The sequence below is a fragment of the Cydia pomonella genome, chromosome 24 (assembly GCF_033807575.1).
Source record: "Cydia pomonella isolate Wapato2018A chromosome 24, ilCydPomo1, whole genome shotgun sequence".
NCBI classification, from domain to species: Eukaryota; Metazoa; Arthropoda; class Insecta; order Lepidoptera; family Tortricidae; genus Cydia; species Cydia pomonella.
The window spans coordinates 12,311,069-12,332,817 of NC_084726.1; the positions used below are offsets into that span (position 1 = coordinate 12,311,069).

The window sequence follows — 21,749 nt, forward strand, 5'->3', positions numbered from 1 at the left end:
AATTTAAACCAACCAAAAAAATCTTGGATATTTATTACCCACTTGTTTTACGCGCATTATAAACTATACTAGCAATTCATGATGTTGCCGAATTTCGGATATACCATGGATTACGAACATTGACAAAACAAAAACAGCCAGCAACCGCCACAATTTCGATATTCTGAATTGTTAATACAAGCAAATCTCTCGGCCGTCGTACACAACATAATCCAGCATTTTTTGCTTCGTATTTAGTATAAAAGTTATTTTTTAAATCTGTATTTCTAGCCAAACTAACAACTACAAAAAACAGCGTTTGTTATTCCGTTATATTTTTTGAACAACATATTTTCGTGCATGCTTACAAAAATAAAACTAGGATTCCCTCCGTGTTTAAAACTAATATTTATACACGGGTTACAATAAAATACAGCAATGACATGGAAATATAAAAGAAATCAGCGATATTATGGCAATCAATTCCGATTACAATTCCTGTAAAGAAGACTAAATACGTGTCATTGTCAGGGACCACCTCTAAGTGTCATGCAGGCCAATCCGAACGTGCACCTGACATTAATTTCTTTATCAATATGTGACCTCGATATTTGACACCTTGTTACCTTGTCATAGTGACAATATGAAACCCGCTAGCTTATATTATTGTCACTGTACACATTGTGAAGTTACACAGAGCTCAAATTCCTTGACTTTTACCGCTTTGATATTAATTTAACATTTTTCTTCAACAGACGCGCCAATCTTCGACGAGAACACTCCCCCCACCACGGTCGGCGTTGAGAACGAGCCTCTCATCATCATGTTGCGAGCTGACGGAAACCCTGGCAGCATCACGTATACTTGGACTAAGGATGGCCAGCCTATCACGCAGTCGTCGTACAGCAGTGCAAGTAAGTGCTAGTGTTAATTAATAAAAAAAATATCGTCATTATAGTGCCCGGCTCTTGACGGTCGAGCAATTTTAGATAGCCTGATAGCCCTGGTACGTCACAACGTTGAAATTTCGATTCACTTCATCTACGTTTTAGTTCCATTATTCCATGATAGTTTCCCTAAATTATTTTTTGCTTGAATACAATACTTAATGAATTTGTCACTTTCGTCTTATTGTAGATTTTCAAGCCTTCTTCTTTTGTTATTTATGGTTCTCAACAAACTAATCTTGCCATTAGCGGAGTACCATCTCTCGCAATGCCAGAGTAGCTTGAGGACTCAGATTCCTCTCAATGATTGGTCAAGTACAAACTATTAGCCCTTAGAGTATGGTCAAAGGTACCTGGCCCCTATTTCACCACGGCGACAGGTGTGACAAATGTCACAAAATATTACATATGTAGTATTATCGGTTTTACCACGATGACAGGTGCGACAATTGTAGAAAACAATTGTAACGACTAAACATAGGGAAATATGTATCAAATAATTCAATAGCAATAAGTAAAATTATTTAATCTTAAATATATAGTTAATATTTAGTAATTAGTAACAATAATAATCTAAGTATTTCACATACGCTTAAAAACTTCAATGGGTATTAAAGATCCATCAACGACTCCACCAATTCTTGGAATATTTGCAATTTCTCTAAATAAATGCGGGATAGCGTTGGAATTCTCCGGCCATCGTACTTCTCTCCCAAACATTTCATTGACAATTGCAATCGTAACTCTTTTTATACACCGATGAATGGTAGCCTTTGATACTCCATGATTATCTCCGCTAACGTGATATTGAGAACCCGACCCCATCCAATGCAGTGTACAAAGAATTTGTTGGCAAGGCGTTAAAGCTTTGTTTTTTGTCGTTGGATGTTCAATACGTGCACCGATTCTATTTAATAAATATTCTACACTGATTTTACTAACACGAAATTATTCCTTAAATGAAAAATCCGTGAGATAAAAGAAAAATTGATTCTTTCTTTAAATCTTCTTCTATATGCGAAATCATCAAGATCACTGTCACTATCACTAGCGTCACTACTACTCGCATGGAGAGCCATTTTGAACTACGCGTATGTCAACCACGACATACTACAATTGTCACGCAACTCGACACAGCTTCAACCACATGTCAAGATTCACCGATAATTCTACAAATATGTCGAGTAGAAAAAGTAATTCTTGTTTCACAACATAATTGTAATAAATACAATTGTAGCAAAATGCCTGTCATGTTTGTAAGCATTTCTATAGAAAATATTTTATAAAATTGTAATATGTCACCTGTCGCTTGACAATTGTCGCTCGACATATGTCACTGACAATTGTAGCCGTGGTGAAATAGGGGCCTGGCTTTTCAAAGATTACATATACTCTAGAAATTGGGACATTTAGCCTATGGCCTTAGTCATGAAAGCTGGTTTGTATCTGGCGGGCTTGGTCACTTTCTAGGTGATCAATTTTAGTTTATAATTTCATTAATGACTTATTTGTTCCAACAGGCGACCGTATAATATCCGAAGGCTCCATGCTGAACATCACGCGTCTTTCTCGTAACGATGCCGGCGTATACACCTGCGAAGCTGTCAACTCTCAGGGTGCTGCCACTGCTAACATTAGCGTCTCTGTTCATTGTGAGTTTAAAGAATATTCTTACTAATATATTATAGATACGAATGTAACATTGTGTTTTTACCTTTGCACACTTAAACTGTTGAATCATTTTAGACGAGTTAGGTTTAATTCAGTTTAGTCCTGTGGTAAGTTTTGATTACGCAATTCATCTTTTTGCTATCAAGTGCTGTAATCAAAGAGGGGACATACATTTTAAAACAAAACTTATCATTCTTGGTAGACAATACAGTTAAATTCGCTTAAGGTTCTGAAGGATCCACGCGAAATAACCATTTGTAGCGGGAAACTTAATAACTATTTTTTATTTTAGATTCAGCCAGTGTAGTATCAGTCAGTCAAATCGAAATACGAAATTCTGGTGAAGAAGCCACACTCGCTTGCACTGCTACTGGTAAGTTATCTGTAGCATTTTCCAATAGAGTTTCTACTTCTTTGCTAATCTTAGTAACATAATAAATAAAAACATTGTATGGTTATGCTTTTTGTAATCATGCATTTTTTGTAGTCATGCAATGTTTTTTACGCAAATAAGGCGTACAGTTTCAAAACATCTAAACTTATCGCACTAAACATCATTTGATGTTTACCAGTCGCGTGAGGAAACCTGCATATAAACATATTGAAATTCAAATGGGTATGTGAAGTTTTTATTCAAACCACCACATTAGGCTTTAATGGCAAAAAATAAATACTGCCCACATGTGACCCCACTGTTAAATACTTCTCAACTAACATGCTCGCTACTTATTGCGGAGTGCCGCAAGGCTCAATTCTGGGTCCTCTATTCTTTATAGTTGTCTTGAAGGAGTTGAAAGATCTAGTTGATTTTATGAATAAAATGGTAGCACATAAAAAGCTATTTCTTCTTTACGCTGCTAAACCAGAAGGTTAACGCTACTTTATCATTCCTCAGGTAACCCTCTCACTGCTGAACATATTCGATGGGAACGAAAAGACTACAACTTCAAATCAAGAACATCAAGTAGCTTCGAATCGAAGAATCTTACTAGTTATTTAGTTATAAATCAAGCCACCAAAGATGATGTAGGCAATTTCGAATGTGTTGTAAACAATGGTATAGGTGAAAGGGAGAGTAAGCAAGAAGTAATGTTAGTAGTTAAGACTCAGCCTACAATGGATTCAGCGCCGAATTTGAGCAAGTCTGCTTCAAATGTTGGACAAGTTGGAAGACTGATTTGCAAGTACGTATACACTTTGATAATATTATATTACCAAAATTAACATCAAATAGAAAATTGAGGAAAATAATCCTCAGTGAAGTAAAAGTTACAGGAATATTATTTACCTTGTAGAAATTATCTGCTATTGAGAGACACTGAATTCAGTGATATGTAGTGAATAATTTTATTACTTTTATGTCCAATTATTTCACAATAATCTTTTGCTATTATAATTCTAAATACCATAGATCTTTTAATATTATTTGAGAGTTAATATCCAATTTCACCTAAATATATTTAGTTACTTGCTTTATTTAAATTAGTGCTAATAATATAATTTTTATTCAGGTGCAAATCAGCTCCAGCACCAAGTTTCACATGGTCCAAAAGCGGAGCAAAGTTACCAGTAAACACTTCCACCAAATACTTTGCTGAATACCACAAAATTGACCCAGTGACATACATGTCCATTCTTCTGATTAATGACGTTTCTTCGTCAGATTATGGTTCTTACGTATGTGATGCTAGGAATGAGTTGGGATTTGATACTGCGAAGGTTAAGTTGGATATCACTAGTGCACCAGGTAAGTGGAGTAAATCTCGTGTTTATTTAATTTTAAAGGGATCTTGTTTACTTATAATTGAATTATATAACGAAACTTAATCGGATATTAAGTTTTAAATATACCTCCGACCTTTCGAGGACGGCCTTGTCCCCGTGGTCTCGGAAAAGACTGGCTGACTGAGTTTTTCGAACTACCCGCACTTAGTCTTGTTAATCGACTTTAGCGTTTTGCGCACTAAAACAAAGTGTAAAAATAGTGAAAACTTTAAATAGTGTGTAACTAATGATTCCTCTATTATATTACAGTTTTTAATGACGTTTTATCAATTCTGCTTCTTTTCCGGATCAATTCGGTTTTTTGTTCTTTACATTTTCAATCATAAATTCTTTTCAGTAAATATCAGTTTGTTCTGGGGTTTTACTTTAAATGCTTTTACTTTTTCTAATCGTTAATTTTGTTCACAGATCAAGTGATGTCAATATCGGTGACAAACGTTACGTATAACTCAGTGACTTTGGAATGGGTACCAGGGTTTGATGGCGGCCTTACTACTTGGTTTAGACTTAGATATCGGTAAGTTTTTAAATAGCTTGTATGTAATTAGCTTACAAATGCGGAATATACATGTTTATTCGCCTAAAAGCATACCTATTTTTTAACGAGTCCTTCTGACTAAGAGCCGCAACCATAATATAAGTGCTTTTTCACTAATTCGCAAATGTTTTCACGTTCCGGATATACCATTCGCACGTACTTTTCGTTACATCATAGGTCTAACAAATTAGCAAGTTTTCAATACTCCACAAAACAAAAGACGCTTTTAGCTTCGTTAAGTTCTCTTCTTGGTCGTTGCCATATTAAATAATTTTACTTTACAGCAAACCTTATGAAGAAACATACAGATATGAGGACGTATCACCAAGGAACGCAACGTCGTATACGATTGGTGGACTGGAAAAGAATACAGACTACGTTTTCTCCGTTATGGCGCTTAACAAAATAGGACAGAGCAAATATAGGCCGGATGATACTAAAGCGACAACACTTAGTAAGTATTTTAACTTTTATAGTTTTGATAAGAATATAATATACTTTGCTTACGTTCCACTGGTTTCATAGGTATAAATAAATAAAACACAAATAGTCTGCGAAATATACAAAGAATCTAAAACTTCTACCATAAATAATTATATTAATCTTGTTTTATATTCTAAATATTCAAGAATTTCAGTCTGCATAAATTAAGTAGGTCTGTACCTACGTTTTGAACTTATGCAATTATATCATTGGTTGAACGTTTCACGTGGTTGTTTGTTTACGTTATTTTAAGATTTAAATGTCGAATACTGAATTGAAAAAGACAAAAACTTTTTTTTTATAAAACATAATTTTAACATTCGAGTTTCTTACCCCTGTAAATGTTAATATTAAAAAAGGACTTAGGCTTCTAAAAAAACAATTGCTATGCTCAGTTGAAGGTTATTAGCTTGAACAAAAATGAGAAACACTTCAAAGAATTACCATTCCGTTTGATGGTTTTTCTCAAAGAAATCTTAGTAAATAATTAAGGAAAAGGCATAAATTATTAAGAAGAGCTCCACGGATGAGATGAGTTAATTTTCTTAGTGTAATTAATGAATAGCAATTATAAAAAGGTGCTATTTACCAATACATTATAATCAAAGCAAAGTTTACATTTACCTCTTTAATATTATTTAATAAAATTTAAAGAAAACCATAGCAGAAAATTACTTAAAACTTAGTAAATTGTAAAGGACTTTTTTTATTATAAACTGATCGATGATTGGCCCTAGTCACACCTGATGGAAAGTGAAGACACCGGTTCAGTACTATCCACTCTTGCTTTAAAGAGACCGAGGTCATATTTGTCAGGGAATACATGTAACTAGTCATAAGTTTTGACGACCGGTCTGGCCTAGTGGGTAGTGACCCAGCCTATGAAGCTGATGGTCCCGGGTTCAAATCCTGGTAAGAGCATATATTTGTGTGATGAACACGGATATTTGTTTCTGAGTCATGGGTGTTTTCTATGTATTTAAGTATTTATAATTATATATATCGTTGTCTAGGTACCTACAACACAAGCCTTATTGAGCTTACTGTGGGACTTAGTCAATTTATGTAATAATGTCCTATAATATTTATTTATTTATTTATAAGTTAATTGATTCCATTGTGTTGTGACAAGTAAGCAATTTTTTTAAAGTTATATCAATGAAAGTGTGTGTATGAATTAAGTACAATAAATACAATACAATTTACATGGTTAATTTTCGTAACACAAATGAATCAATTAACTTAAGACTAATCACAGTTTCTAAACTACGCAAATTCATTCAAATAATACTAAGCTATGTAAATAAACTGAATTTAACTTAATTCGAAATACTTTAATGCAAATATAGTGAAATAGTAGTGAAAACGTGGTCATGTATCTGATAGAATCGATTCTACCTATTATTTAATTTTATTTCACATTGAAAAAAAAGTTATCTAAGAGAATGGATTGAAATATTCAATCCATTTAAATTATCAGTATTGTTGTTATTACTGAAAATTATTAATTTGTTTTGGAAAAAATCTTAATACATGAAAATATACCAGTGGAACATAAACTAAATTTTCATTATATTTATATATTAAAAAGTGATTTTTTTAATGAAATACACAAACTTTCTTTCCACGCATCAGACTTCGTCCCATCATCAGTACATTCGAGTTCAGAAGAATATAACTATAACGTTCCCGGCGTATTCATAATAACAGGCACTATTGTCGGTACTGCGCTGATACTGCTCAATGTACTTTTGATAGGATTCTGTCTGCATAGGAGGACTAATAAGAGAATCCGAGGTGTGATGTTGTTTGGTGTTACGATGTGAATGTTTGTCGATTATGTATATAGTAGTAAACGATAAGGATCATTGTCTTAGTTAATGTTCTTGTAGAATTTTAAAGAATCTTTACTGGCAGTTTTACCCTCCTATGGCTCGGCCATACAATATAAAAAAAAAAAAAAACAAATATTGCTAACGAAATTTAAACCTTTAGTATAGTAAAAGAGTTGATTTTGTTTTGTTTGGACAAATGGAATTTTGTTTTTTTAATGAAACTGATTTTCTGAATAAAATGAAATTTTAACTTCATCGAACTGATTCTTTTATTTATTTATTTAAACTTTATGTCACAAAATATATATAACAATGTAAAAATGGCGGACTTAATGCTAAATGGCATTCTCTACCAGTCAACCATAGGGCCAAACTGATGTAGTACTAAAGGTAGGACCTTGATCTTACTTTTAAATCAAGGGGCACTTTAGTTACAAAACACGTTTTATTTAATGTTTTGTTTAATAACATGGACCTTTTTCGACTTAATAACGTGAATTTCTTTGCACAAGTTTTTGTCCATGAAAAATTTAAGAGAATTCTTAATATTATACAGACTGCCAGTAAAGATGTTTTAAAAAGGCTTCCACTATTCATTTGCTAATTTATTTTATTTATTTTCCTTAAAGCTTCTTCAGAAGTAGGCGAGTTGAACGTAGTGACCACAGAATACGTAGAAACGGCCGACGTGTCGAAGAGCGTAGTTGTATATGTGTCTATCACAGGGGCACTTCTAGTCTTGGTTAATGCTGCGTTAGTTGCTTGTTTTGTTTTTAAACGTCGATCTAGACGATTGAAAGGTGAGTTTTTATTGTTTTTCTTTTTTTTATCCAAAGCTTTGACGATATTCATTTCTTTTTCCTCTAGTAATTCATTATTTTGATAGCTAACAATATTTTGCTGATTTCTGTAGAATTGGGAAGTTGTGAATTGGTATAAAGCTATGGATTGTTGTATATCATTTGCAATTTTTAACCTATAAGTAAGTGTAAAGTAGTGTTGCAATTTTTTTTGGTGTAGTAGTTTCTTTAAGGTACTTTTTTTATTTCATTGCCTTAAAAGGTGAACAGTTAGTCTCCGATCTTGTTTTTTTTTTATTACAGTTAATACCATTAAAATCATAAAATGTCTGTACTAAATTCTTCACTCTCTTTTTGATAGATAAAATATTACTAGTTTGATTGCAGATTTTCTACATAAATATCCATTTCCTGTGTATCTTTATCAGTAATAAGTGATTATCTCTGATTCGAATTCATCACATCCGTTAACAACTCATGAACCAATTTCATTTTTCTTCCTAACTTTCTTTTCCATTAATATGCACTGCATAAATTAGGTTAAATTAACATTTATTTAGGCTAAATTAATATTGATTCCGCTCTGAATCTTCATTAAAATTTAATGCTTGTGCAGACGCTATATCATTACGTATTAGAGCAAAAAAGGTTTGTTACAAAATTGTTCAGAGTTTATAAGATATTTCTTCGCAATACTCTTGTATGTGTTTAGTCATGATCAGATATATAAAATATGTATCAGTATCTATAGTGCCTTTAAATATCGTTTTAAGGTATTAGTTATAAATAAGTTTTTTTTTTAATTTATAAAAAGTCGACTACTAAGTACTCAATGCAAACTCAGTGTTAAATATGCTTACACTGCAAAAAGAAACCATAACGTTTCAACACTCACAAGCGACTATCAACCTAATTTCAACCCCGTCAACGTTCTGCTTGCAACCCCCTGCATTAGCACTTAATGATTCTCATGTCGATTAGTTTACTCGACTGTGAACGTAGATAATCGGATTTAATTGATTACCCTTTGACTTTGCACTCAATCATGATGCTTCATTGACGACCGGTCGCCGCTTATGAAGCTGACGGTCCCGGGTTCGAATCCCGGTAAGGGCATTTCTTTGTGTGATGATCACAGATATTTGGTTCCTGAGTCATGGGCGTTTTCTATGTATATAAGTATCTATTTATCTACATATGTATGTATATCAACGGCTAGTATTCATAGTACAAGCTTTGCTTAGTTTGGGGCTAGGTTATCTGTGTAAGATTGTCCACAAATATTTATTTATTTATGTATTTTCTGCATACTAGGAAGCCGATTCTGACTCAACATATCTTGCATATCGCGCCGAAGAAGCTTAACAAATCGTCATATCAGAATCGGCCTCTGAGAACAGTATTCTGATTAGGAAGTATGTTAAGATTTTGATATGATACATTATAAATATTATTGATGATGGTGTCGTATCACAACCAGTGTTGGCCGAAACGTTAATGCAATTAAAAATTATTTGCCACTAACCATCATAAATTGAACCGCAAACTGTAACCGTCCGTTACGGTTCAATTTATGATGGTTATTGGTTAATTGCAATTAACGTTCGGCCAACACTGATCACAACAATATCAAAATTTTAACATCTGAATACCGCACCAGTTAAAGCTTCTCAAAGTTATGCCAAAATTAATTTGAAATTGAAATTTGTTTATACCACTAAAGTGGTTTTGGCTGCACTAATTAATTTGGTATTGGAATTGTTTATGCCACTGAAGTGGGTTTGATTGCACGAATTTAGAGTAGTTAGATGAAATTATTATTAATGTAGAGTGGCACTTACTGATATTCGAATTTATTATCGTTGAGAAGACTTAATAATACCTAACACTTTAACTATAATACGAAAAGCTTAACAACTTTAATTTCACATAAAGCTGCAGTGAAAAGTACAATGTATCGTAAATATTAGTTCTATCTAGGATTTAAAAAAAAAAACATTGTATTTCCATTCCATAAGCGCTAATATTATGTTAATAACGTTGAATCCAATGCTAGTCGCGATATTTCAGGAAAAAATGACCCTATTTCAGTAATTTTCACCCCCAAATCTGCTTTATGTGTATTATTGAATTTAGCGATCCAAATTCACAAATTTCACCTCACATTTTCATCTCTATTCATAAATTTCAACTCTAACTTCCAATATTATTCACAGAGCAAGCCGGTCAAGCTTCAAAATCAGCAACAATAGAGATGTACGCTCCATCCTCCTACAACGATACTATGACGGGAGAAACGTTAAGTTCTGTGTCCGAGAAGTCTGAAACGTATTCACAAGATGAAGGGATGGATGATAGACAGCCGCCACCGATACCTGAGGTGCCGAGTATGCCGAACAGACATATGCTGCAGGTGAGAATTATCATACTTCGTTATCAATCTAGATACGTACTACGTAGGTACTAGGGTAATAGGCCTTTTAAAAATTTATTTAAAAAATTTGACGACCTGTCTGGCCTGGTGGGTAGTAGGGTCACTACCAGGCCAGACAGGTAGGCAGGGACCTATGAAGCAGATGGTCCCGGGTTCAAATCCTGGTAACGGCATTTGTGTGATGAACTCGGATATTTGTTCCTGAGTCTTGTTTTTTTTTCTATGTATTTAAGTATTTATATATTACATATGTCGTTGTCTATGTACCCACAATACAAGCCTTACTGAGCTTACTGTGGGACTTAGTCAATTTGAATAATGTCCTTATATTTATTTATTTATTAATAAATTGGGTCATGGGCGTTTAGTAATTTTCGGTAGTGTCTTGTTTATGTGGTACAATGTGGTAAACATAGGAAAAAATTGCAACATTCAAAATGGATACTGAAAATGCTTGAAAAAGATTTTTTTAGATATCAATAATGAGAGATAACATGGGACCGAAGGAAACACAGAACTGACTTGACATAACAAGGGCACACCTTTTAAATATGAGGAGAATAACAAATTTTAAGTACTTTATTTCTTACAGCAAACGGACGCCTACCTAATGGACGACCAAGGTTTAGTCATCCCCCCACCATTGGATTACCCCCCTCCGAACTATGCCGTGTATGAAGGGGATCATGCTAGGACTCTGCCGCATCCGCATAGGCATAAGGATATAAGTGGGCATAGCACCCTTGGCCGTAGCGCAGGTAAGATAATGTTATTATTTATATTTGTATTTATTTATTTGCTGAATATGGGTTTACAAAGGTGTACAATAATATATTTTATAAGAAAAAGGTAAGCATTTGACCACAGTTTCATCTGATATAATATGAGTGCTATGTATTCTCGCCTAAATTGGGGTGGTCGATCGTCCTACATTACCAAAACATGTCATCTCGAATGAGCTGTTACATAGATTTGAACCTTAATACAGTTGCTTTTCAAACGACATTTTAGATTTTCCACGTGCTTAAGACGAGAGCTGAACGCTCTGTATAAAAGAAACAAAGGCTTTTGTTGTGTTAGGGTTTGAGGCGAAAAAATCATCTCACAAAATTCATAATATAAGTGCCGATGCAGTCTAGGATGGAGCATGTTTTTGTTTTATACCACGTCGGTGGCAAACAAGCGTACGGCCCGCCTGATGGTAAGCAGTCACTATAGCCTATGGACGCCTGCAACACCAATATTATATGCGCGTTGCCGACCCTTTAAAAACCTGTACACTCCTTTTTTGAAGTTTAGTAAGATACTGTAGCCCCTCGGGAAAACCTCGGCAGCGCTCATTCCACAGCCGACGCGTCCGCAGGAGCATGTTTACTTAAAATATCTTTTACACTCTCGATTTAAAAAAGTTCCAAGTTATATACGTATATTTTAAGTGTAACTACAATTCATACTAACACAATAATATTGCCGACAGGCAAGCAGAACTACGTCCCCGCACCCTCGCCCATGCCACCGCTGGATGGCTCCTACTACAACATGGCATCCGACCGTTACCTCTCTTACCCGCCTCTAATCGGCGAGTACTTGCAGCAACAGGTAAGTTCTTTCAGCCTATACACTTTGAAATAAAGGAACAGCGCGAAATTTTATAAAACAAGATGGAAAACACCAAAAATAAACCCTAAAAGTAATATCGAAGTATTGAAATTGAAGAAGGCGTTCGAATAATAGCAGCAATTTTCATCTAAAATAATGCACAAGACTCAAAAAAGCTTTGTTAGAGTAGATTGATTTGGCAGATATCTAAGCTCCCACAGCTCTTGAGAAAATATATAAGTTCCCTATAGATCAGAGACCCAAATCAATGTGGATTTGTGTTTAGTCAACTCCTTAAGATTGAGGGATTTTTTCACAGTCTAGTGCTCGGGCAAACACTTGCCTTATTTATTTTGATAAGTAGCCGAGTACATGTAAGTAAGGTTTTCTTCCAAATCAAAGGTATCCTCAATGATTTCTTCGGGGATTGACGTACAAAAAATCCTTTGTTATAGTAGTTACTTTTCGATAAAAGAAACCATCGTGAGTAATCTTCATCCACCTGTAAAGAAATTCACGACACTAATATCCCCATCACCTTTTCTGAGAAAGGTCTGTGCCCATTACGCCACGTACAGCAAGCTACAAAAGTTTTCAAAAAGTAGGTATGTACTTTTGTAGCTATGTGTACTGTGAAGTTTGGAAACCTTCACAGTCTCTCTCTTGGTAGTTAACCGGCAACGATTATATGAATTCAGAACTATCGCCCTGCTGAAGGAATAAATATCTGCAGGCGATTCATTCCGAGAGCGACAGTCATTAATGGTAGTCGATATTTGTGTTGTTACTGATTGAAGTAAAAATATAATTACATAATATCAGAAATCTACCTCGAGCGTTTTCATTCCCCACCGCAGATAGACCGTATCCCTAAGATGCTGACTAATAGTGCCTTATTTTCGCAGCAAACTGGACGAACTCCAACCCCACCTCAGCAGTACGGAGCAGCACCACTACAGAAGCATATGCTGAACGGAATGAGTGGATCACCCTCTCACGTCGCCAGTCCACCGATGAGCTATGGAATCGATGGTAAGTTACAACTGCTCACAGTTATGAAACCCTCAACTCTGGTAATAGTATCTGAAAATACCGCCAGCAGCTAGAGTACCAGATAATAAGCAGACCAAAATCATCTACTATAGACTGAATAAGAAAATATTTTTGACACATAGTTATATCAGTATATCAGTATCAGAAACGCTGGTGGCCTAGCGGTAAAAGCGTGCGACTTGCAATCCGGAGGTCACGGCTTCAAACCCCACCTCGTACCAATGACTTCAGTTAATAGGCCGTACCTTACGTACGTACATATTTTCAAATACAAAACTGCTTGGTATACAACGTTAACTTAAAAAAAAACTTGGATACTGTACTCGCAGAGTTATACATGTTGTTGTTACGCTACCCACTCTTAATTAGTTAATATTGTACAGTTTTTGCATCGCACGGCCGTGGGTGCGCTACGAATACCAACCTTACTCCTAGGGATGCAAAAACATACACACCACGTTATTGTGAAGCATTAAGTTAAATTTTAATTCTCATTTTAAGTAAATAATGTATTCGTATTCATATTCGCGGGCTGGGTTTCCGCAACTCGACGTCGCAATTCGCGCCTATTTTGCGTGGACAAGTGAATAATGTATATTCTTATGAGAATAAATGTCTTAAACCATACCACTGAGTATTTCGGAACTTAAGTACAAAATATCATTTGATATTTACCAGTCACTTTTCGGTGAAGAAAACATCGTGAGGAAACCGGAATAATACCAATAAGGCCTAGCTTACCCTCTGGGTTGGAAGGTCAGATGGCAGTCGCTTTCGTAAAAACTACTGCCTATTCTTTGGATTGGCAACTATGCCAAGCGGACCTCAGGATCACATGAGCCGTGGCAAAATGCCGGGATCACGCGAGGAAGATAATTATGACATAGTTATATCAGTAGCTACGTACAATGCCGACAATTTGAAATTTCCTTTTAAGTCCTTCCTTACTTGGCTTTTTTATCCGTCACTTCCTATTTATATTCGAATTTGTGCCTAATGTCTTTTCCTTTTAGTAAAGTAGAAATAACAAAAGAGAGATTTTTTAATATGCCAGGCTGATTCCATACGCAAAAGGCCATGTATGATACATGTTCTGTATGGATATGATTCGGTTATTTTGGCTATCAAAAATTGACGATTGACAACAAAACACATGGCGCAACACAGCACCATCTATTTCAGACTAGGTGGCAGATTTTTTTCTCTGGCTTTATATCTCTATTTAAATCTAAATAAATAACTCTATTTTAGGTCTCCCCTCGGTTTTCCTCTATTTTTAACAAGTTTTGAATCATTACTCCTACATTTGCACTACACATAAAATTATACGTTAAACGGCTATCGGTTCTTCAATCTTTTATCTCTATTCTGGTCTGCCGGATTTTGAAAGCAATGAATACTTATTTTTTAAGATTTTTTTAAACATTGTCTAAAAAATACTATTGTCGTTATTCGATTGCTGTAAAGGATCTTACATAGTACTGTTTTGCCCACAGTTCCCTTGGATCGGCAATCCGCAGGTGGCACGTTGCGACGACGAAACGAAAAAATGGCTCCCGTACCTCCACCAGACGTCACAGTACTACATCCGGGATGCAATCAGGTGAGACCTTGGTTCCTATAACCATAGCCTCGTGAGGATCTGTGTAAAAAATAAATAATTGGGGATATAATCTTACACAGATCGCCCTAGCCCCATACTAAGCCCACTACACAAAAAACATACGATTTAAATTTGAATTCAATGCTGAAGGGAATATGGTTGAATTTATTATGTTTTTAAATTGGACGAAAAAAAGAAACGCATTTTTTTCCAAAATAGTTTAAATAACATTGAATTTAATGAGTACTTCAGGTAGTCTTACGATATCTTACGATGATATTGTACAGTCAGCATCAATAGTAGCGGCTGAAACAACGCGCCAAAGTATCTGACATCCCAGATAACTTTTCCAAATATAGATAAATCTCTAAAATTTACATTCAAAAGTATATCTTTTACAGTCTTGATTGTTCTACTCGTAGATATAAAACTATCACTATTTATTAAGTTATTACAGAATGGTAGATACTTTTGAGACTGTACATATTCAAAGATAATTTTAGCTATTATTGAATAATAGAAGGAAATACAAATTTTGAAACAAATCAATTGCTTCTCGAACCACACGGATTATATAAAATGTTGTGATATATCTTTAGCTACTTTAGTTATAATAATATATGTATAGATTCTATGAAGTATATTTGGAAAGGATGTGTGTGTACATTTGGCCATTTTCTCTTGTTATATTTGATACTTACTGTACACTCAGATACATACGTCACAGACGTCTAACCTTCTAGGATTTGTTATGTTTGTATGCGAGGAATATTAGGTTTCGCGGTAACTTCAGACAGGGAAACTATCCAGAATATCCTAGTACCTACTAAACTTACTGTCTCTCGGATTACAAAGCTTACCTAGATCGTGTCATTCACAAAGTCGCGTGCCTTGATTCTTATTGCCATGTTATTAACGGTTAGATTTGACAATTTTGCACGTCATTGTGTCTTCTTCCCCAGAGTCAGCATAGTGAAATGTGTTTGTTTGTTCATACGAAGACTCGTGGTCACTAAACAGCTATTTTATTTAAAGTTCTAGTCATCATTAAATATATGCGAGCGGCTGAGGTGTTCAAAAATATCTGAACACGCACTCTAACGTCTTGACAATACAGGCGTGTTCAGATATTTATGAGCACCTTGGCCGCTCCGATATATATGATGGGGACTTTACACTAAACTTTTTCAGATTTGCGAATTTCTCTTTCGGTCCTAAAAGAGAAAAGAGACCCAAAATTTCAATACATTTTTCGTTCCTCCCAATATGTTACAGTCATACAAAGTCTATGAGAAATGGTGACCGAAATAAAATAATAATCTTGGGACATTTTTTTCACCTATTAGGATAGAATGTGCTCGTGAATCTAAGTAGAAATAGTATAGACATTACCAATTTAAAAAAAAAAAGTGTACTGCTGAACTATGTAAAATAACACATGTAACATAGAACAGCGCCAAATACTCGAAAATTTACTGGACTGGACTCACGACTCTAAGATTGTTTGACTAAAAGGTTTTTAAGCGAAGTCTCATAAAGCTGGGTTATTCATTTCTCATTCAAATTTTCGGGACAAAATAATTTCTATTATAATTCATCCTATCAATAATTTCATTTACTTTTCACAAACATAACAGTCTTAACAATAATTAGTGAAAGTCGAATAAATCGAGCACAATTTTCCAACCCCACATTTCAACTCTCCAGGCGGCATTTAGACCGCAAGGTTATCCGGACACTAAAATTTTAAGCACATTTAATTTCATGTTCATTTAATTTTCTCCAACTCTCGCTGGCTTACCAGAGACGAAATTAAGCTCATTTTGACGTTGCCTAGGCGAAAATGAGACGGTTTAAGCTTCATTACACAGAGGTCTTTGGATGCTGAGTTCAGTTTAAGACTAGTTTAGTACATTGCATAGACTGTTGCTGGAGTTTATATGTAGTTTGATAATAAGAGAGGGGATTTTTCAACGTTATCCAAAAAGGAGGTACATAAAATTAACTATAATAAGTATGCTTTTATGTTTATACAACTAATATCGTTGATATATGAAGCTGTTTTTTTGATCGCAAGCATTAAATCTGATCAAAGAGATATTACAAATTATCTTTGATGTGATAAATTTGTTCAATATCAAAAAGTCGCGCCATCTTACCGGGCACAACCTAAAGGTTATGGCGCCATCGCTCGAAACGATACTACGATACCTTTGACCTTTGATACACATATCAGTAAAAAAATAAGGATCAAATTCAAATCTCGTTCTAAAGGTCTTAATCATGTGTCGAAAGATTCGAAAGATAGCGGTAAATTAACTGTGGCTACAAAGTTTTCTTTGACAATCCACCTCTATTTCAAATTCTCTTCTCTGATTCCACTTTGATCTGATGATCCCGTAGAAGATGAATTCAGATTTTTTGATTCATTAAATGATATAGGCAAGAGTATTTTAGCCATATTGATCACTTTAGATGAAGACAACACGATAAATATAAATTTAGGAAATAATTATTATTATGAAAAAAGAACAGTCAAAATTGTGTTAGGTAATTTCGGGGAACTAAATCTATTTTGAGCAGCAAAGTTGCCATGTTTTGTTTGGTCTTAGCAAAACAATGCAACATGCTTTGTTGCCAAACAAAACATCCAACTTTGGTGCGACATCTTTAGTTGACTGCGTTTTGTAAACAATGTGTTGCACATACATATCAGTATCACGACAAATTGCAGCTCATATTTTAAAAACTACGATTAAATTAGACTTACCGTATGTGCTATAAATATAAGAGCGTTTACAGAACAACGAATATTATGCTACTAACTGCAAGCGAAATGTGAACGCGCCCTAAACCTCCTAAATCCCGATGTCCTTTTAAAAGAACACAATCAAATTTAATTATGAACTATAAAATAAAAGAAGGTTCCAAATTCAAAACTAAAACAATAACTCTGGGACTTAGGAGGTTAAGTGAGCACAATGCTACATCTAATGTCTTGTCTTGTTACATATATTATAATGTTATATACATATAAACAAGTAACTAAGTAAACACATCTCTGTAATAGTTGATGAAATATAATTAGCAACGATTTTAGTTCTTCTTCTTTAATTTAAGAGCAGAGCTCTTGTCGGTACAGCTCGATGAAGTTGTCTCCACCTTGGTCGATCCGATACCAGCCCTTTAGTGTCCTGGTACGACACGGCTCCTACATGCACTTTTACTTTGCTCATATAACTTTTTCTTGGTCTTCCCCTCCCTCTCCTTCCATTTATTTTCCCTTCTATAATGTTTCTGATGAAGTGGTCGTGTCGTAACAGGTGGCCGATCATTTTTCCTCTTCTATTTTTAATAATGCTCATTAAGCTTCTCTTTTCTTTCACTCTTTTTAAGACGGCTTCATAGGTTACTCTTTCTGTCCAACTTATTCCTTCCACCCTACGCCAACACCACATCTCAAATGCTTGTAAATATTGTTCATCTCTTGTTTAGTCTCATGTCTCACATTTTACATATATTATATTATATTTATAGTTGTCTAAGTACCCACGATACAAGCCTTCTTGAGCTTACTGTGGGACTTAGTCAATCAGTGTAATGAATGTCTTATAATATATTTTTTTTAAGATTTGAATCCTGTCGTTAGCCAGACTAAAAACAACATTTTGTTACAGCACCAGCTCTCCCAAACACCAGTGCCAAAGCAGCCGCAGTCCATCCTAAAGGACCCGTCGAGACACAAATATGGAAACCAATACGGCAGCCCCATATCCTCGAGCACACCCCAAAGCAACTCCAGTCAGATCCTCACAGTGCAAAATCTCACCTCAGACGTACCACAATACGGTACCATTAGAAAAGAAAACAAAAAACAAAACGTTACTATAGATGAATCTTATAATAAAAGAAGTGAAACGCACGTGGTATAAATAAGTGTTAGTGTTGTGTAAATACAGTTAGGTAATGTAGATAGACTTAAAAATTTATTCAATGTGATAAGTGTAGTTAGTGGACAGTAAGTGATTATGGTACGTTGGTACCTGGACTTTTGATCTTCGTTGCAATGTGCCGATAGGCACAATGAACGTGACAGGACCGTTTTGTGACCTTGAGAAAGAGCCAAAAAGGAACAATTCGAAGGACCGTTTTGTAATCTTGCCAAAAGGCACGATTAGGATTGTCACGTTTTTGTTTAACTTTTTATCAGACAGGTTGGATTTAAAATCAAAATCGCTTGCTGGACATTTTGATAACAATTTTAAATCCAATTTTGTTGATAAATTCATGTTTGTCTATATGGACGAATTACATTATTAAATTTGAAACTAAGGCTAGGGATTATGAAACTAGCAAAATCATGCCATCTTTTTCTATGATAACGATGAAAATTTAAGTATGATGATGATGCTTGCAAGTCAAATTTTTATTTGACAAGTTACAAGAAAGCAGGGTTATGATATTTATTTAATTATTATGGACTAAGACAACTTGAAATATAACCTTGCTTTTTGCACCATCATTAATTATACTACAAACATTTTCTTCTTTATCTATATGTTTAATAGACATATATTCTACATAGCAATTGGTCAATTTGATAAACGTATCTTTATTCCATAATTATTTGTAAAGTACTTCTTTTTATAGTACATATTTATTAAGATGGCTGATTTTGCACTAGGTATTTCAAGTAAATTAGGTATTTGCAATATAAAACACTTTACGTCTTCAAGTACATTATTAATTAAAATTCAACACCAATACATTTCCCAAAATCTGTGGCATTTTTATTTATAATCTGAAGGTTAAAATAAATCAAGCCAGAATAACCTATAATTGACTTCAACATTTCTAACATCATTAAGATTTACTAGAAGTATCGAAAATAGACACCTAGTAATTGACTTTGGAAAATGGCATTGTATTGTAAAACTAATTTACTTGAAGTGCCAAACATTTCTCAATAATGATATACCTACGTCATTATTGAACGAACCCTCAATGATTGACTGACTTATCAATATTATTGTAAATTTAATTAACGTCCACTCTTAAGCGAATTATTGAAAATACTTCATTGTCCAAAATCGTAATCATTTTAGAGTATTTTACTAATAATTGATTTCATTTCGAAATGTTTGCTGATTGAAATTAACGTAATTTGTAATTGATACAAACGATTCCCTCGAAGGATCTCTTTTGATTAAGTTTTAAATAGATTTTCTTATTAATTGTTAATAAAATTTATCTTGATCTTTTTACAAAATTTATGGGAGAATTTTGAATTTGCCCAGCGGCGGTTAGATCGTCGTTTGTTTTTAGAATTTTTCAATGATAGTGTTTTGATAATCGGGAATCTAATGACTGAGAATCAATTCAAGACCTTCATCCTGTTATCAGTGATCGGCAAATATTTATACCCTTATTACACAACCCCCCTCCCCCCCATTGTATAATGTTTTTATCTGCAAATAAATAATGATTGATTGATTAATAAACGTCTACTAAAGTTGACAAGCCGTAATCGTTTGTCCCTTTCCGACGTATTGGTATGATAGAAAGGGACAAACGATTATTAGCGGCTAGTCAACTTTAGTAGACAGTTATGAATAAGGGGGTTATTATTTACCTAAATGACGTTTCTTATTAAAATAATACTCAATATCAAATCTCGATTGTCCAAGCACTTCATTCAGAATATTGCATTTATTGTTATTAAATGAAATTGAATTTTTGCTGTTTCTATTTTAATAGCATAATTTTAATTACTTTCAAACTAAATTAAAGATTTGCTAATGTTTGGATTGTATTCTAAAATTTCGTCAGTTAAAATATTGTGTGAATTAAATACCTTCATTTTGATCTTCGTTTTAGGTTTAAGTTAACTAAATTGTACTGCCAAATTTTCATTGTGTATAATTTTAATGAAAAGTGTACATTTATACTAGATTTTATTTTCTACATCTCCACATGTAAATAAAACTAATACTCAATCACAAACTGACAATAAATGTAAGTTTTATCGTTTAATTTTAATTTATCCTGCTTAGATAACTGTAAATATATTATTTTTATTTCCTCTACTATTACATTAATAGCTTTTCTACTCCAAAATTTAATCGGTTTTAATACAGATACCAAAGTTTTATTAATTTTTATTTTTAAGTTAATAAGCTACTTAATTATTTTTATTTTATTTTTTGTTTCTCGAATTTGTAACAATGTTTTAATCAACGATACTGCCATGGACTGATTTAATAATTGATTTTGTCTGTTGATTGAATTATTGAATTTGAATGAAATTGAATTAGAAATCCATCCATTGATGAAACATACGATTTCATATACATAAACAAGCATATTTGTTGTTACATTTCGAATTTAAATAAAAAACTAATTGAAATGTTTTTGTTTTATTTGTTTTCCTTATTTTTCGTTTATTTTTTAAGTTTTTATCCAATAGCAAAACATATCAATACTCTCAAAATTCTCGAAACTTAAAAAAAAAATTGCTTTCTTATACTTAAGTAATAAGTCTTCTCCATTTTATTTTATGAGTGATAGAAGTGCCAAGTATAACTATAATTTGTATTTTTTTCTACTACTTAATTAAATTAAATAGTCATTAAGTTCAAGAGTTTCTAGATAGAAAAAAAATTGTAGCTGTGTCAAACGTCCCTACGTTATCTTAAGTAAAATTAGTAAATATTAAAATCGTGCCTTATACTTATATGCCATTTTGAAATTAAAATATCACTTAAATAATGCCGAAACTTTAGATTAAAATACGAACTTTGTATAATATAAGACTTCATCATTATATGTGAAATCCTTTAAAATACATTTTGCTGACATTAATGAGTTCTGAAATTTCAGAGAATTTTAAACAAAGCAAGACTGAAATAAAGCAAATTTATGTTGGCATCAATATAAATTTATTATGAATATTATTCACACGTAGAAAATTTACAGAGTCAAATGAAATCACATTTTGATGTTACTGCATTTATAAAATAGGC

At 33.7% G+C, this 21,749-nt stretch overlaps 1 protein-coding gene across 3 annotated transcripts in view; it reads left to right on the forward strand.

Moving 5' to 3' along the window:
* Positions 1–21,133, forward strand: part of LOC133531143 (nephrin) — a 430,180-nt gene extending 409,047 nt beyond the window's left edge. For 2 of the 3 annotated variants that reach the window (XM_061869268.1, XM_061869269.1), the window contains exons 16-29: positions 735–893; positions 2,447–2,578; positions 2,890–2,970; positions 3,493–3,781; positions 4,109–4,344; positions 4,791–4,899; positions 5,205–5,374; positions 7,868–8,038; positions 10,255–10,451; positions 11,065–11,230; positions 11,950–12,071; positions 12,977–13,103; positions 14,621–14,727; positions 18,405–21,133. In XM_061869268.1, coding sequence (XP_061725252.1) covers positions 735–893; positions 2,447–2,578; positions 2,890–2,970; positions 3,493–3,781; positions 4,109–4,344; positions 4,791–4,899; positions 5,205–5,374; positions 7,868–8,038; positions 10,255–10,451; positions 11,065–11,230; positions 11,950–12,071; positions 12,977–13,103; positions 14,621–14,727; positions 18,405–18,659 — 2,321 coding nt within the window. In that variant the 3' untranslated portion in view covers positions 18,660–21,133. Of the gene's footprint in view, positions 1–734; positions 894–2,446; positions 2,579–2,889; positions 2,971–3,492; positions 3,782–4,108; positions 4,345–4,790; positions 4,900–5,204; positions 5,375–7,038; positions 7,201–7,867; positions 8,039–10,254; positions 10,452–11,064; positions 11,231–11,949; positions 12,072–12,976; positions 13,104–14,620; positions 14,728–18,404 lie in introns of all 3 variants that reach the window. The other variant, XM_061869270.1, reaches the window with a different exon arrangement.
* Positions 21,134–21,749: the final 616 nt, after the last annotated feature.